Genomic DNA, 14813 nt, shown 5'->3' with positions numbered 1-14813 from the left:
AGAGGGGCGCGAGATCTGACCCAGCGCTCGGTAGGGGGCGTCCTGCGTCGGAGAGTGAAAGGGCAGGTGGTATTTAAAGGTGTGGGAGTCGCCCGCTCTGAAGCCCGCGATTCTCACTTGAGCCATCCCCGCCTAGCCCCACTCGGGCCAGCGCCTGGTGAGCGAGCCCATCTGTGGCGTCGGCCGTCGTCTCCTCCTAGCACCTCCTCGCCGACCCCTCCCTCCGGGACCTGCATCCAGCTCCGCCAATCAACGCCCGACTGCCTCTTCCCACGTGATCCCGGGCGGGCTAAGGACCTGCTGCTTCCCAAACGCCAGAGGGATGCGGGCGGCAGAGCGCGAGAGGCGGCTGCTAGGCTGCTGGGCGCTTTGACTCTCCCTCCACCCAGCCCCCTTGGGCTCCTCTCCTCTTCCCTCTGGACTCCGGTATCCTCCTGCTGCCCCGGCTTGCCAGAGCCCTCTGCTTATGGCAGCAGCTTACCTCGTCTCCGGTGCGGCTTTTCGGTGCACGACCCTCTCGCTCCCGTGGCTGAGCCGGGTCACTGGATGTTGCTGAAACTCTGGAGATCATGCGCGGGTTTGGCTGCTGCTTCCCCGTCAGGTGCCACTGCCGCCGCCGCCGCCTCTGCTGCCGCTGTCCGCGGGATGCTCAGTAGCCCGCTGCCTGACCCCCGCGATCTTGTGTTCTTCGGAAGCCGTTTGCTGCTGCAGAGTTGCGCGAACTAGTCATGGTGCTGTGGGAGTCCCCGCGGCAGTGCAGCAGCTGGACACTTTGCGAGGGCTTTTGCTGGCTGCTGCTGCTGCCTGTAATGCTACTTATCGTAGCCCGCCCGGTGAAGCTCGCAGCTTTCCCTACCTCCTTAAGTGACTGCCAAACGCCCACCGGCTGGAACTGCTCTGGTAAGTCCAGAACCCCAGCCCCCCGACCCCTTAACCCCTCAGAGGAAACGCGCGTTTCCAGTACAGACCAACCTCCCCAAGTGCGTCTCCCCAGCCCCTCGACTCCAACCGCTCCAAACCCTTGAGACCACCGACCTCCACCCAGAGGAGCACAGAGAACTGTTCCAGGCCGCTAAGGAAGGGGGCGGGGGTCCTGGGGAGGACAGAAAGTGCAGGTGTAGGAACCTTTGCATCCTTGCACTTAAACTGGAGCTGCGGAGATTTTAAGAAATATTAAACGGGATGGTTTTGTGGATTCACTGAAAAGAGCACCAATCCTTGGGCAAACATTAAAACAGAACCTTTTCTGTCACTAAAGAAAAAAGTCTAGCAAAAAAGAGAGAGAAATAAGTTTATGAGAAAGAACGAGCGAGAAAGCAATAAATCAAATGTTGACTGCAGGGGAAACACTGATTACTGGCAAAAGTGCCATGAGGGTGCACTTGTCTGGCATTCAAGACCAGGTCACAGAAATTCTAAAGGAGCTTGTGTTTCAAGAGATTCAGTTACTCTCTCTCTGCCTCTCTCTCTCTGTCTCTGTGTGTCTCTCTCTCTGTCTCTCTCCACACACACACACACACAAACATGCATACACATCCTCCTTCTCTAGCTGGCTGCAAAAGACGTTGTTTTTGCATCCCCGAATTGCCTCTCTCTTGCCTCCCTCCCCAGGCTCCTAGATGGTCGAAGGAAGTTGAGACAAGAACCATTCGCCCGTCTACCAGGCCGGACTGTGCATGACCAAGGCCGGCCAGGCTCACGCGTAGGCGGGCGGAGGGCAAAACTGACCCCACTGGGCGCTGACTCCTCCATTTTTGGGCAGGCTTCCTTGGAGTGCGTCAGGCGCTCTTCTTGCTTGCTCGGGTCCCTTCCGAGTCTGAACGCGAGAGCTTGGCAAGCTTTGCTGTGCTGAAGCCTCCTAATTAAATAGGGCCCGAGGATGGGAGTTGCTGCACTGTCCGAGTAGCTTCGCATTTCAGTATGACAGCCCATAGTCTACCGGCGGGATTGTGGTGTGATTTCACTGGCATTTTAAACTGCATTAACATGCCTGGGTATTGTCCCCAAGGTCTGGTCTGTTCTAGTTTTAGCAAGTGTGTATGTAATTTTTCATCTTCTGTATATATAATTCCACGGAAGTTGAATCTAGCTCTGAATAAAGTGGCTTTCGGGGATGTGTGTGATCTGAAGTGTATGTAACTTTGGAGAAGAGGGAATGACCAACTGTAACTTATAGGATAAAAGAATATGTCGTCCTGGGTAGTTACTGATGTAAATTCCACAAGGAAAATTATTATACATTATTGTAGTTTGCACTTTTTAAAGACAAGTTGAGATTTGCAACCTTGTTAGATTTGGTCAATATATTGCCCTTGTTCTGTTTTTGGCAATTTCTAAATTTGCCATTTTTATAAAACTCAGCATGTTTTCCTTAACTTATTCGTGGTTCATGCATGCATATATGTTATTTTGGATAGACTAAGTTCCACTTTGCAGGTACCTAATCACTTTTTTAGGTGCTTTATCATAGGAATATTAAGTAACCTGCAAAATCAATTGTTTGGAATGTTGATAGCTTTGTAGCCCAACATGACTAGTTTGTTTCATCCCTAACTATGGTACTGTTTTAGGAACTAACTAACTTAAATATGAAATTGGGGTTGACAATCAAGAAATTCATTATCACCAGGTATCTTATAAGGATCTGCAGAAACTAAAGAAAATAAACTGGTTTTCCAGGCAGATTGTCAAGAACCTGGCACCCCTTTTTACCCCTTTTAACTTGGAGGTGATCAATCTTCATTTGAGCCAGACAGACCATCAGAGAAAACACTGTGCCTGTTTATCTTTATTATTGGGGCTTTGTTTCCTCTTTGTCTGGAAAAATTCCAAATAAGGGGTTGTTGCAGACCTTAAAGCAAAAGAATGATTAAAGGTAAAGAAATGGTAAAAGGCATTCCGAGACCATCACCAGCTCTTTTCTAAACTATGAAGTTTGGGGGTCATAAACTATAGTCTACTTAATGAGAAAATAATAAGGAAGCTAAGAAGCAAGTGTTAGATATTCATCCACCACTGCCAGTATTAATCCAAGCTAAAATAAAAGAGCATTATCAAAAAAGCATATTAAAAGACAATTGACTAGAAAAGAATAGTGAAAAAAAGAAACTAACATTAATCACTTAACTAGAATTTTTTAGGTTGTCAGTAAAGAATGACCTTGCAGTACAGCTGTGGTTGTTGGAATTAAAATTTAGGGCAGTTCTTTTAAAGCTTCAAGATATTTCTTTTTTTGTTCAAGTCTATAACATTTAATGACTGGCGTGTTCTCTTTAAATTTGAGGTTATGATGACAGAGAAAATGATCTCTTCCTCTGTGACACCAACACCTGTAAATTTGATGGGGAATGTTTAAGAATTGGAGACACTGTGACATGCGTCTGTCAGTTCAAGGTAAGAAGTCTGGTATTTGCATCTTCTAATTCATTAATGAGACGACAAAGCAGAGATCTTCTTTTACAGCCCATCACTTGGCAATTTATAGCTATGCAAGCTAAGAGGAAAGCTGGCACCAAACAAAAGTACTGGCAAGAGAGCCAACTGATGTCAAAAAGGCACAGCTTTTTGGAGAAATGTATGTGCCACAGTTATAAATGCCACTGGAGGTAGAAAGCTTCAGGTTGTTCTTTTGGTGTGTCAAAGAAAAATTATGTTTCTGTGCCCCTTCTAACATGCATGCTATAAGTCAACTACTGGGGATAATAGTCAAAATCATGGCTGGATTAGAAGTGTGGATTTATACTTTTGTTTTTTTTGATTGGGGCTATCTTCTTTCGGTCATATTTCTCTGTTTTAATGGTCTTGGGTTTTATTATCCTGGCAATCTGGTTAAGTTTTTAAATGAGCTCCTTATCAATGTGACTTTAAAACTACTATGCTAGTTTGGAAATCACAGCACTTATTAATATTTGTCAACTTTTCATGGATACCACATTCAGTTACAACTGAATCTCCCAGGAATCCAAAAGAGTGCAAATAGACAAAATTTATTTCATAAACATGAGGAAGATGTTCTTTTGTCTCATGTTAAAAAAATAAATAAAAATTAAAAGAGAGAGATTGCAGTTGTGGTATTACCAAAACTAGGTTATTAGTATTTATTAAAGATAGAACTCAGTGTCATTATTATAGTCATCATCTAACAAATGCTTTCTACCATGTGCAGTATAAGCCTTTTTTTCTCTCAATATGTTTTTATAATTCAAGTATTAGAGATGCTGTACTGATATCTTACGTTCACCTTTGAGTGTTGTTGAATTACTTTTTAAAATACACATCAAATCTAACAAATGGTTCAACTAGAAAATATTCCCATTAATGAAAGTATATACCGGGGATAAGGGAAAATTTTTCCAAGATTGTAAGCAAAACTTTAAAAAAAAAATTTAAAAGGCTATAAAACAAATAAAATATTAGAACTCAAATTCAGGTCTAAAATTTGTTATAGTACAATTGTCTCTCAGTATCCACGGGGATTGGTTTCAGGACCACCACAAACACCAAAATCCAAGGATGCTCAAGTCCCTTATATAAAATTATGTAGAATTTATATATAACCTATGCATATCCTCCTGTATACTTTGTCATCTCTAGATTACTTATAATACAATGTATATGCAATGTAAACGTTGTAAATACAATGTAAATGCTATGTAAGTGGAAAATTGAAGTTTTGCTTTTTGGAATTCTCTGGAATTTTTTTTCTCAAATATTTTCTATCTGAAGTTGGTTGAATCTGCGGATTTGGAACCCCCAGATTTGGAGGACCAACTGTATGTAATATTTAGAATTGCTGATGAAATTTAAATGTTTTAGGTTAAGTTCAACCTCCCAGTGAGAAAAAGAAGGGAATTCACATTTAAATATGGTTTTGAATGGCTTATAGATAAGCTAGAAACTTCTTGGACTTTTTTTTCTTCCTAAGAAAAGTAATAAACGTTGATATTTGTAAAGTGCACCACCACCTGGTGGGTAAGTATTGCTGTGCCCAGGTTACAGTCATTAGACCATACGATAGTGTTGGAAATATTAATGCATATTTAATATTCATGCAACACCAATTTCTAAGGTCTCTAGCCATACTGAACAATGTAATTATGTTCTTTCAGTGAACTACTTGAGAGAGATGGAGCATAAGAACTCTGCAAGTCATACTTCATACAAACATTAACTAAGGGGAAAATATAGTTGGATAAATCATTAGTTAAAGGCCCACAGGATTTTGTGGATTTTTCCCTTTTCAGTTTGTAATTCCCAGAAATTTTTCTTATTTTCGTAACCATGGGTAGACATAAGAAGTGAACTCATATACGGTATAAAATGAACCAAGAAGGATGTTCCTCAAATGGAAAACCATAATTATAACAAGATTCACCAAGAGAAAAAAAAAAATGAGTTCACAAAATTCTAAATGGATGCATGCTACTAAAAGAAAATTTATAATTTTCTTATTAAAGAAATTGTGTTCAGTTTTCAGGTTGCACAGAGGGTTTTGGTATAACTTTTATCAACAAAGATATTTATGTTTTTTACGCATTCGGTCTGCCAGTTACATTTGTCATTAATTTAAAAAATCGTTGAGTGGTATAGATTGCAGGGGGCGGGGGAAGTGAATGCAAGTTTGAATAAGAAACTAAAATGTAAATTTCCTTTTCCTAATGCCTGTTGCATTTTAAATTTACTACTAGATTACTGCTGCTATTAGTTTGTGTGTTGCAAAGTTGTCAGGAGAAAATAAACATTTCCCTAGTGGAAAATTTAGACTCTGTACATACCAGGAATAGAGAGTGGCAGAATTAAGTTCAAGATAACAAGTTGTGAAAGAATAATAGGTATTTTAAGCTAAGAGTATCTTGACTCAGTACTTTCCAATACTTTCAAATGAATTTGAGAATTTTTTGTTTCCCAGTCTGATGAAGAGGCAGATGTCCTGAAAAATCTATTTTTCTATATACTGTTCTAAACTAGCTTAGGTCATCTACTCTGTTTCTCCTGCTTTCAGAAACAGGTCCAAATTCTTCTATTCAAAATGGGTGCCAAATGTGGTCTTTCTGGCTGAGAGATAAATTTCAAAGAGAAGTGGGTATATGAGTGTATAATCTATGTTTTGCAGTTTGGATTACAGTTGGAGCACTAAGGTGAACAAATATTTATCTTCACTTCTCTTAGATGATTTATGATACGCATATTCTACCCTTCAAACATGTTATCTCATTTGTTTCTCACAATTGAGTGAGATAATTATTTTCTCCTCCTTTTACAGATAAGGAAATTAAGACCCATAAATATAAATAACTTACCATTAAGTGGTGATCCTAAAGCCAGAACCTAGGTCCTTTGACACCAATCTAATTTTTTCTAGGACATTATACATGCAAATAAAAACATTATAACAACAACAAAAGTACCAGTTTATTGTAGACAACTCGATATCAGAAGTAGTACAACTAATTCTTGGATGATGATATAAGTTCCAGAAATGGCCTGCAACCTCATGCATCCTACCTTCCTCTCTATATACCAGATGATATCCTGGTCATTCTGGTAAATCAGCTGTGGTTTGAAAATTTAGAGACAGTGGATGGATGAATGGATGGATGGGTGGATGGACGGATGGATGAATGGATGGGTGGATGAATAAAAGAAGGAAGGGGGACGAAAAGAAGACACATATGCAGCTATTAATAGCACTGGTCATATCAATTAGTCTGTAATGATCAATGATCACTTTATAATTTAAAAATATGATGAAGCCTTATGTTTTTTAGGTATCATTTAATTCAAATGTGAAATGTTTTCATTTAATAAGCCACACTTTAGATCTGCAATTGTTCCAGTAACTAGGACTGTATAACAAATTGCCCAGAACTTAGTGGCTCAAAACAATTAACATTTATTTTGCTCATGAATCTGCAGTTGGACAGGGCTTAATGGAAGCAGCTCATCTCTGCTCCCCTTGGTGTTAGCTGAGCCGGGGAGGGAACTCAAAGACTTGTTTCTGTACTCTTCTCAGGACTCTCACTCATATACTGGACTGTCAGCTGGGGACCTTGGTCCTTCTCCATGTGGATCTCTCCATTTGGACTAGTTGGGGCCTCCTCATAGCACAGTGGCTGGGTTTCAATGGCAAGCATCCAGAGAGTGAGAAAGAGCCAGGTAGAGGCTGTATCCTTTAACGACCTAGCCTCAGAAGTCACACAGAGTCACTTTCACCATAGTCACAGGCCTGCCCACTCACTTAAAATCATAAAAAAATTTCCATATGAAAAATTGTAGTCACAGAAAAGTAAAAGTTACCTATGGAATGATCAAAGGATTGGGACATATGTGGGTTTTTTATCGCTTTCTTTTTTAGAAGAGAAACATGCCATATCCTAAGCCATTATTCCTAAGCCTTTGACAACCGGGAATATAACAGAATTCACTTAACATCTGTGGAGCGCCTTCTATATGCCAGACTCTATGGAAGGTGCTGACAATATATAAAATGTAAGTTATACATAGCTTCTAGTTGCTGAAATCTCAGTTAAAAGAAATTCTTATTAACCAAACAAGCAATACATCGTATGAAAAATTTCTCACATAAATTTTTTGTTCATTTGTAGCAAAACAAATTCCATATATTCACTGAATCCATGGGTGTGACATGTTGCTGCTTTCTTAAGCAATGTGGACATTTTGGAACAAAATCATTCACTGAAAAAACACATATTTGGAAAATAAACTTAAGATATTTAAAACATCTGAAGGAAGCAGAATCACTTTTCCCCTGAGAGGAAGTTTGGACAACACATACATTTATGAGCTTAACCATCTGGCCCTGAGTCTTGTTTTTTCTTTACCAGCCAACTATGTGGCCTTTAGCAAGTCATCTAACATCTGAATCTGTCCCTTCCTCTGAAACTGAGCAGTATTCATAATTACCACTGAAAATTATTTCCAATAATTTGGCATATTTTAATGTAGTAGTTAGCTTATTTTTTGTACTTAGGGTTAGCCCGTGTTCCTTTAGTTTTCTAATTTTAGACATGCATGCTTCAGTGTCGATGCTAGATGGTAACTCTGCTAGTTAAAATATATATCATGAAAGGCACATAATTTACATTTCTTTTTATAAATGAGTGTTCCAAAGCATTTTGAAGCATGACTCTTAATCCTCCCAAATGCCCCAGTTAACCATTTCGAATGGAGGAACTAAGCTATAAACTTGTTAAATATTTCATTTTTGAGTGATATACACAAGGTCCTACACTAAGGCAGTGAGAGAAATGGGAGAACCTGGGACCAGACTTCCACTCCTGAGCCTTAATGATTTAGAGTGTGCTTCCTCCATGTGTTATTCATTTTAATGAGTGCAAGTCATGGTAGTAAGGGCCAAAAACATCGTGCTGATTATCTACAGTTAAGCTCTTTTCAACTCCATACAAATCTTCCTTTTGGCTTGTGCATAGAACTTGGCAGCTCTGTTTTTAGCACTGTTCACATTTGGCTTACTACATCCTTCAGAAGTGGCATATGAGCGCTTTATCAGTTTATTCGATATTTTAAGATGCATATCAGCATTGTGTACTAGCACTTGACAGAGATAATAAATACTTCCCACCCCTCACTCCTCATCTTCTGACTACATCTGAATAATCTACAGAAGTAGATGAGAAGGATAAATAGTGAAATTCTAGGTATTAGAGAGAAGAAAACATGGGCCCAAGTAATCTACACACAAAGTATTGTAACCAGGGCTGGAGATGGAGATTAAAAGGTAACCTCGGACAAGAAGCTAGGAACCAAGCATGAGAAGCTAACTAGCCCAGCCGTTCACACTAATTATGACTCTCATCTGCCTACTGAAAAGGTCAGCAAGTCTACTGACTATAATATGTTACCAGCTGGTCACTTCATTCTTGTCCCTCTTCCATGTCCTCAGATACCATTGAAGTGGTAGTGGGTCCTCATAAATCCTCCCTACATTCTCCTGTCCCTGATACTGAACACAGCCCATTTATCAAGCACCTGTCCATCCACCTGCCTCCCTGGCCATGGTTCTGACATGAGTACCACCTCTATTTATTTGGTGTTTCTTCAGTATTGCTTATTGGAAAACTCAACTCTTTACTGACGTTTTCTTACTGCCTTTTATTTTTCAGTAGTGATAAAGATGTTCAGTTTTATGGTAGGTCAGTTTTTAGGTATATATATATATATTTGGAAAGCTTGTGAAAGACAGCCCTTACACAGGTATCACCTGGTCAGAAGTGAATTGCCTACTGAATTAAAGATCCTCATGAGTGAAAAGTTCCTATCAAAATAGTGTTTTTAAAATATAATAATGTAGATAGACTGAGTCTGGTAGCTGTATAGTGTAACTGTGGAAAGAAATTATTATACAGAACCTTCCAGAATGTCTAGATTATAAGTTGTAGAAATAAAGATTTTAAAAATATGGCATATTTAAAATATTTCAATCATTTTAATCATATTTAAATAATTTCTAAATAGATATGATTTAGTATCTAAATTATCTTGTTAGCAATTATGGTGATTATGAGTGTCATACAATTTGAATTTACTATTAGGAGAATAGTACATAACTATTAGTTTAAAATTATATTTAAGTTTTTCAATAATAGCTGTAGAGTCAGATTCAAAAAACTGTCATTTCAGAGAACACTGTCTTATACCATTTAAAAAATGGTTAGGATGGTTAAGCTATTACAAAAAGGCAACGAACAAGACCTAAACGGTTGATTGGTAAGGAAGTACAGATATTGTAAGAAAATAGAGTAAGAAAATGAATCTCAGGTTTTTATCATCAGATTATAACCATATTGAGAATTTGCTTTTTTGCATAAATCCTTGAGTTGAATTTAACTTTTGATAGAGTTTTAGGTTTATTATCATATATATTAAAACCCTAGCCATCTCACTAAATTATTGTTTTATTTTATATGTGTTATGAATTAGCACATCAAAAATCCAAATATTTTAATAAGAAGTAGGAAACAGAAAAGTGTTTTCACATACATGTATATGTATGATTTGTTTTACTTAGTTTCTGGCATGGGTGAGTATTTATAAATAATCGTCTTGATCATTACATCTGTTCTAATTAAACAATGTAGCACATCAGTAGATGATCACATCAGTGGCGTAATTAGCAGGTATAGGACACAGCCAAGTATCTCTAATGCCTTAGAGTGTGATCACATTATCATGAGTACACCCTGTACGTTGCCTAATTTCCATTGTAAAATGTGTACATTTTTGTAATGAGGTTGTTTAAAAATGAACTTTTTGTTTTATGAAATATAGGTTAAGTCATACTTTTGAGTAGTCAATCAAGTTTACATATGGTTCAGTAGTTGTTGATTTTTTTTTCTGTATTCCATGGTCTGTTGTTTCTTTCTACACTGTATCTACATCAATATCCAATGGTCTAAAAATATATGAAAAATTAATTAATAATTCAAATGTCTTATCCAAATATTTAGAAATTTGTAAAGATTCAAATTCAACAGAGGAAAAACATACTAAGGAGTAACTGAATTCTTTGGCATTTCGGCTATATACTTCTGCTCCAAACACAGATAGACACTATTTTTGAATAGCTTGAATACTATAACATGTTCTGATTTTTTTCCACCAAACCATATGGGCCACATATTAGAAAAAAATTAAATAATATTGATGCAGTTGTTGTTATATCTTTTTATTATTGCTTGTCCTATCACTTTGTTGGAATTGCCCAATCAGTTTAGAAGCTCTTTTTCCCCCTATCTGAATCAGATGACTTGACATTGCTTTTGTGTATCTTTGAATGGTGTCCTTACAAGGTCAGAGACTTGCTGGATACAAGGGGGATCACTGAAAATGAAGACAAGTGCTTTCTTTTGTAAATGATGATTTCTGTTCAAGATGTCAGAGGCATGCAGACTCCAGTACTAACCATAGGCTTACATCTGTGTGCTCCCCAGTGCAACAGTGACTATGTGCCTGTGTGTGGCTCCAATGGGGAGAGCTACCAGAATGAGTGTTACCTGCGGCAGGCTGCGTGCAAACAGCAGAGTGAGATACTGGTGGTGTCTGAAGGATCATGTGCCACAGGTATGTATGTGATCCTAAAGACTCCCGAAAACCTTCGGAATGGATTCTGAATCCAAAAACCATGTCTTGCTTTTCACGTTATGGCCTGTTTATCGTTATCCAAATAAATAATCCAGACTATATATTATTAGCTAGACAAGCCTCTTATTCTTTCGTACAAAGTATACATTATTCTTATTCTATGTCTTTTTACATTTCAAGTCACTTCTGGAAGAAAGATAAATGTACCATAAGGACATTGGTAGATTTTAATATGTATGTTATTTAATGAAGTACAGACAGCTGAATAACATAATTAGAAATCTAGATTGACTGCTCAGCTTCCAAACATAGGAAACTTATCTATGCATGAATAAAGTTCATTTGTTTGTTTGTTTGATTGTTTGTTTGTAACAAGAGGATCGTCTGGTGGAAGGCAGTTTGCAGATTTGGGTTTGGAAGTTAAGATGTGTCTAACCTTAGCAGCCCTACAAAATACTCCTCTTAACAGTGAGCTGGTTATATTGAAGAATGTATCAGTGATAGACATGACTTCTAATGACATCTGTCCTTTCTGACACAGTCAGCCTGGGCTCCCACAAAGCTTTTTAGTTATATTGTACCAAGAATGCTCTAAAGAAAGTAAGGAAGAAGAGTGACTTCATAGGCTCTTTGGTTTTTCAGGTTTTCCTTTTGAGTACAATGGTTATTAGAGCTGAATAGCATTACAGGAAGGAAAAAAAAAAGAGGAATACAGCCCAACTTGATAAAGCCATGCTGTAAAATGAAGCTGAGTCTTCAGGTTAGGCTTGAAACACTAAAATCACATATATTAAAGAAACTTTAGTGTCCCTTGAGAGTTGTTCTTAATGGCAAATAAACATCTTCCTGGAAAGTCATAATTTCTGAGGAATTGGATGGTATAAGCATATTCAAGAAAAATAATAATGATATAAGGACTTTCTTCAAAAATGGAAATATAGAATAGTGTCAAGAAAGATCTATTTTATTGAAAGTCTCTCTCAGATAACAGGTATTTCTATTCTAGGGAATTATGTTTAAAATTATGTGTATGATGGCTGGGGCAGGGTGGTAAATGAACAAGGGAAAGTCTCATATTCTTTAAAACAGGGGTCCCCAGCCCCTGGGCCACAGACCAGGGCGAGCCAGCGAAGCTTCATCTGCCGCTCCCCGTTGCTCCCCATCGCTCGCATTACCGCCTGAACATTCCCCCCACCCCCATCCATGGAAAAATTGTCTTCCACAAAACCAGTTCCTGGTGCCGAAAAGGTTGGAGACTGCTGCTTTAAAAGATTATCTTAGGCCTATTGATTGTCAGCAGTTGACAGTGTTCCAGGTTGTACTGGTGACTACCGAAGTTTCTAAGAATTAGCAGAAGAGAAAGGTATCATTCCTCATGAGCAATGATGTAGGCTTTTTCGTTTTGGTTTTTAAGTAGTCTTTTCTCCTATTTGATTCTTTGCCTCACAATGTGGATGTCCTTCCTGCAAAGGTGATTGGGAGGCAAGTTGGACTGGTGCATCACTTGCTTATTTGCTAGAGCTAACGGATCATTGCCATTCAATCTATGAGTGAGAAGTAATGCATGGAAGTAAGAGCAACATGTGAGAGTTATTAGACCAGGAGTGATGTAGGCAAATACTAGAGAGTACTGAGGAATGGATTTACTTATTCAAGATCACATAGGATATCTGTGTGTCTCTGACAATAGCCAATGAGGATCAGTGGGCAGTAGTCACAATAAGCAGTCATGAAGTTATAGGTTGGCTAACAACAGTAGCAAAATCTCTCTTTCTTACTTTCCAACCTCCAAGTTCTTGTCAGCACATGCAGTCACATTCTTCTTATTCATTCAGTCTTTCCATTCTAGTCCCTAATGTGTTGGTTGTACTATGAAAATAAACACTTGACTAAGTAGAAAATTTAATCACAACTGAGTAATCCATCCCTAGCTTATTCACAGACTTAGATTTCTGCAGGATTTAATTAGTAAGTTGGTCTTGCTGAATGCATCTTCTGTTGACTTGTAAATCTAAAAGTTTTGATCTGAATAATGATGGCGGGACCAAAGTAATTTTGATTAACCAGGTCTGACTGTAAATAAATTGGAGTTCTGACTTTTGTTCTAAAAGAGATTCTCATTCTTTTCTTCATAGATTTTCCTTTTTCTTTTTTGCGGTACACGGGCCTCTCACTGTTGTGGCCTCTCCCGTTGAGGAGCACAGGCTCCGGCCACGCAGGCTCAGCGGCCATGGCTCACGGGCCCAGCCATTCCGCGGCATGTGGGATCTTCCCGGACCGGGGCACGAACCCGTGTCCCCTGCACTGGCAGGGGGACTCTCAACCACTGAGCCACCAGGGAAGCCCTCCTTTTTTTTTTTTTTTTAATGCTATTTGACACTGAATGGAGGTGACAAGTTTTGATCTCTAGGAATAAAAGGCAGTAGAAGATAAAACTTTATATTTATTACATTTCATTGAACTTACAAATCATTTTTTGTCTGGAAAATGGTTTCCTATTGGGCAGTCTGCTCAATAGCCTCACTGTCAATTTCACTTTTTTGCCTTATAAGAAATGTATTGACTAGGAGCCCAGATTCAGGTGCAACAGCATGACTTCTTTTCTTAGGTATTTCTGTCTCACTAATAAGGCTTTAGTAGGCTACTTGTCTCTGGTTTGCAAAGATGATTCATTTTATAGTGAAGAAACCATTAAAGCTTCCCATCACTATTTTATTTTATTTATTTATTATTTTTTTTGTGGTACACGGGCTTCTCACTGTTGTAGCCTCTCCCATTGCGGAGCACAGGCTCTGGAGGCGCAGGCTCAGCGGCCATGGCTCACGGGCCCAGCCGCTTCGCGGCATGTGGGATCTTCCCGGACCGGGGTATGAACCCGTGTCCCCTGCATCGGCAGGTGGACTCTCAACCACTGCGCCACCAGGGAAGCCCCCCATCACTATTTTATAATGATGCCATGGACTTAAGTGACCTTTTTTTTTCAGCCTATTCCTCCTTTCTTCACTAGCTACTTAATTTGGGTCAAATCAAACACAAATTGTCTTAAGGATCATGGTCCTTGAATTTTTAGAAACATACATGAGTAATACAAGCCAAAATACTACTGCCATTTTTCTTGATTTTCTCCAGCCATATGTACTTAGCAGAAAACGTATAGATGAATAGGCAAGATGTTCACTCAAAATTTTAACTGTTATATTCTAGACATAGTGATAAGCATTTAAAATGTGCTGTTGTGCAGTTATCCTCAAAATAGTCTAATGAGATAGACATTACTATACCCATTGACTAGAGGACCAATAAGCTTAAGAAGGTTGAATAATGTTCCTTATGTTATCCAATGAGTATGTTTGGAGCTTGGAATACATAAGCTTTTATGCATTTTCTCTTATGTGTGTGGAAGTATAGAGAGCTAAACAAGACATGGTTCTTGATTTAAAGACATTTACACTTAGTGGGAAAGGAATAAGAAACTATACACATTCAACTAAAACACAGGTAGAATGTATTAATGCTGTAATAGTACAACCTGTTATTAGCCTCTGATGATCTGATAAGTAATACTGAATTAAGCTTTCAAATTAATTCAAATAAAGTCAGTTAAAATTCTAGCTGTAAAAAGATACAAAAAGGAGACTTGACAAATATTGACCATTCAAGCACTGTCCTGTCCAAAGTGATTGTGCTGTGAC

General features: G+C 38.7%; 1 protein-coding gene across 1 annotated transcript in view; it reads left to right on the top strand.

The window, feature by feature from the left end:
• The first annotated feature begins 317 nt into the window (after positions 1 to 317).
• Positions 318 to 14813, top strand: part of TMEFF2 (transmembrane protein with EGF like and two follistatin like domains 2) — a 248647-nt gene continuing 234151 nt past the window's right edge. Inside the window, exons 1-3 of the mRNA XM_065880489.1 lie at positions 318 to 900; positions 3284 to 3393; positions 10971 to 11100. Of these exons, the coding sequence (XP_065736561.1) occupies positions 729 to 900; positions 3284 to 3393; positions 10971 to 11100 (412 nt within the window). The 5' untranslated portion in view covers positions 318 to 728. The remainder of the gene's footprint in view (positions 901 to 3283; positions 3394 to 10970; positions 11101 to 14813) is intronic.

This window comes from Phocoena phocoena, chromosome 7 (assembly GCF_963924675.1).
Source record: "Phocoena phocoena chromosome 7, mPhoPho1.1, whole genome shotgun sequence".
Lineage (NCBI taxonomy): Eukaryota > Metazoa > Chordata > Mammalia > Artiodactyla > Phocoenidae > Phocoena > Phocoena phocoena.
The sequence above is the reverse complement of the archived record's forward strand: the minus strand, read 5'-3'. Positions and strand labels throughout refer to the sequence as shown.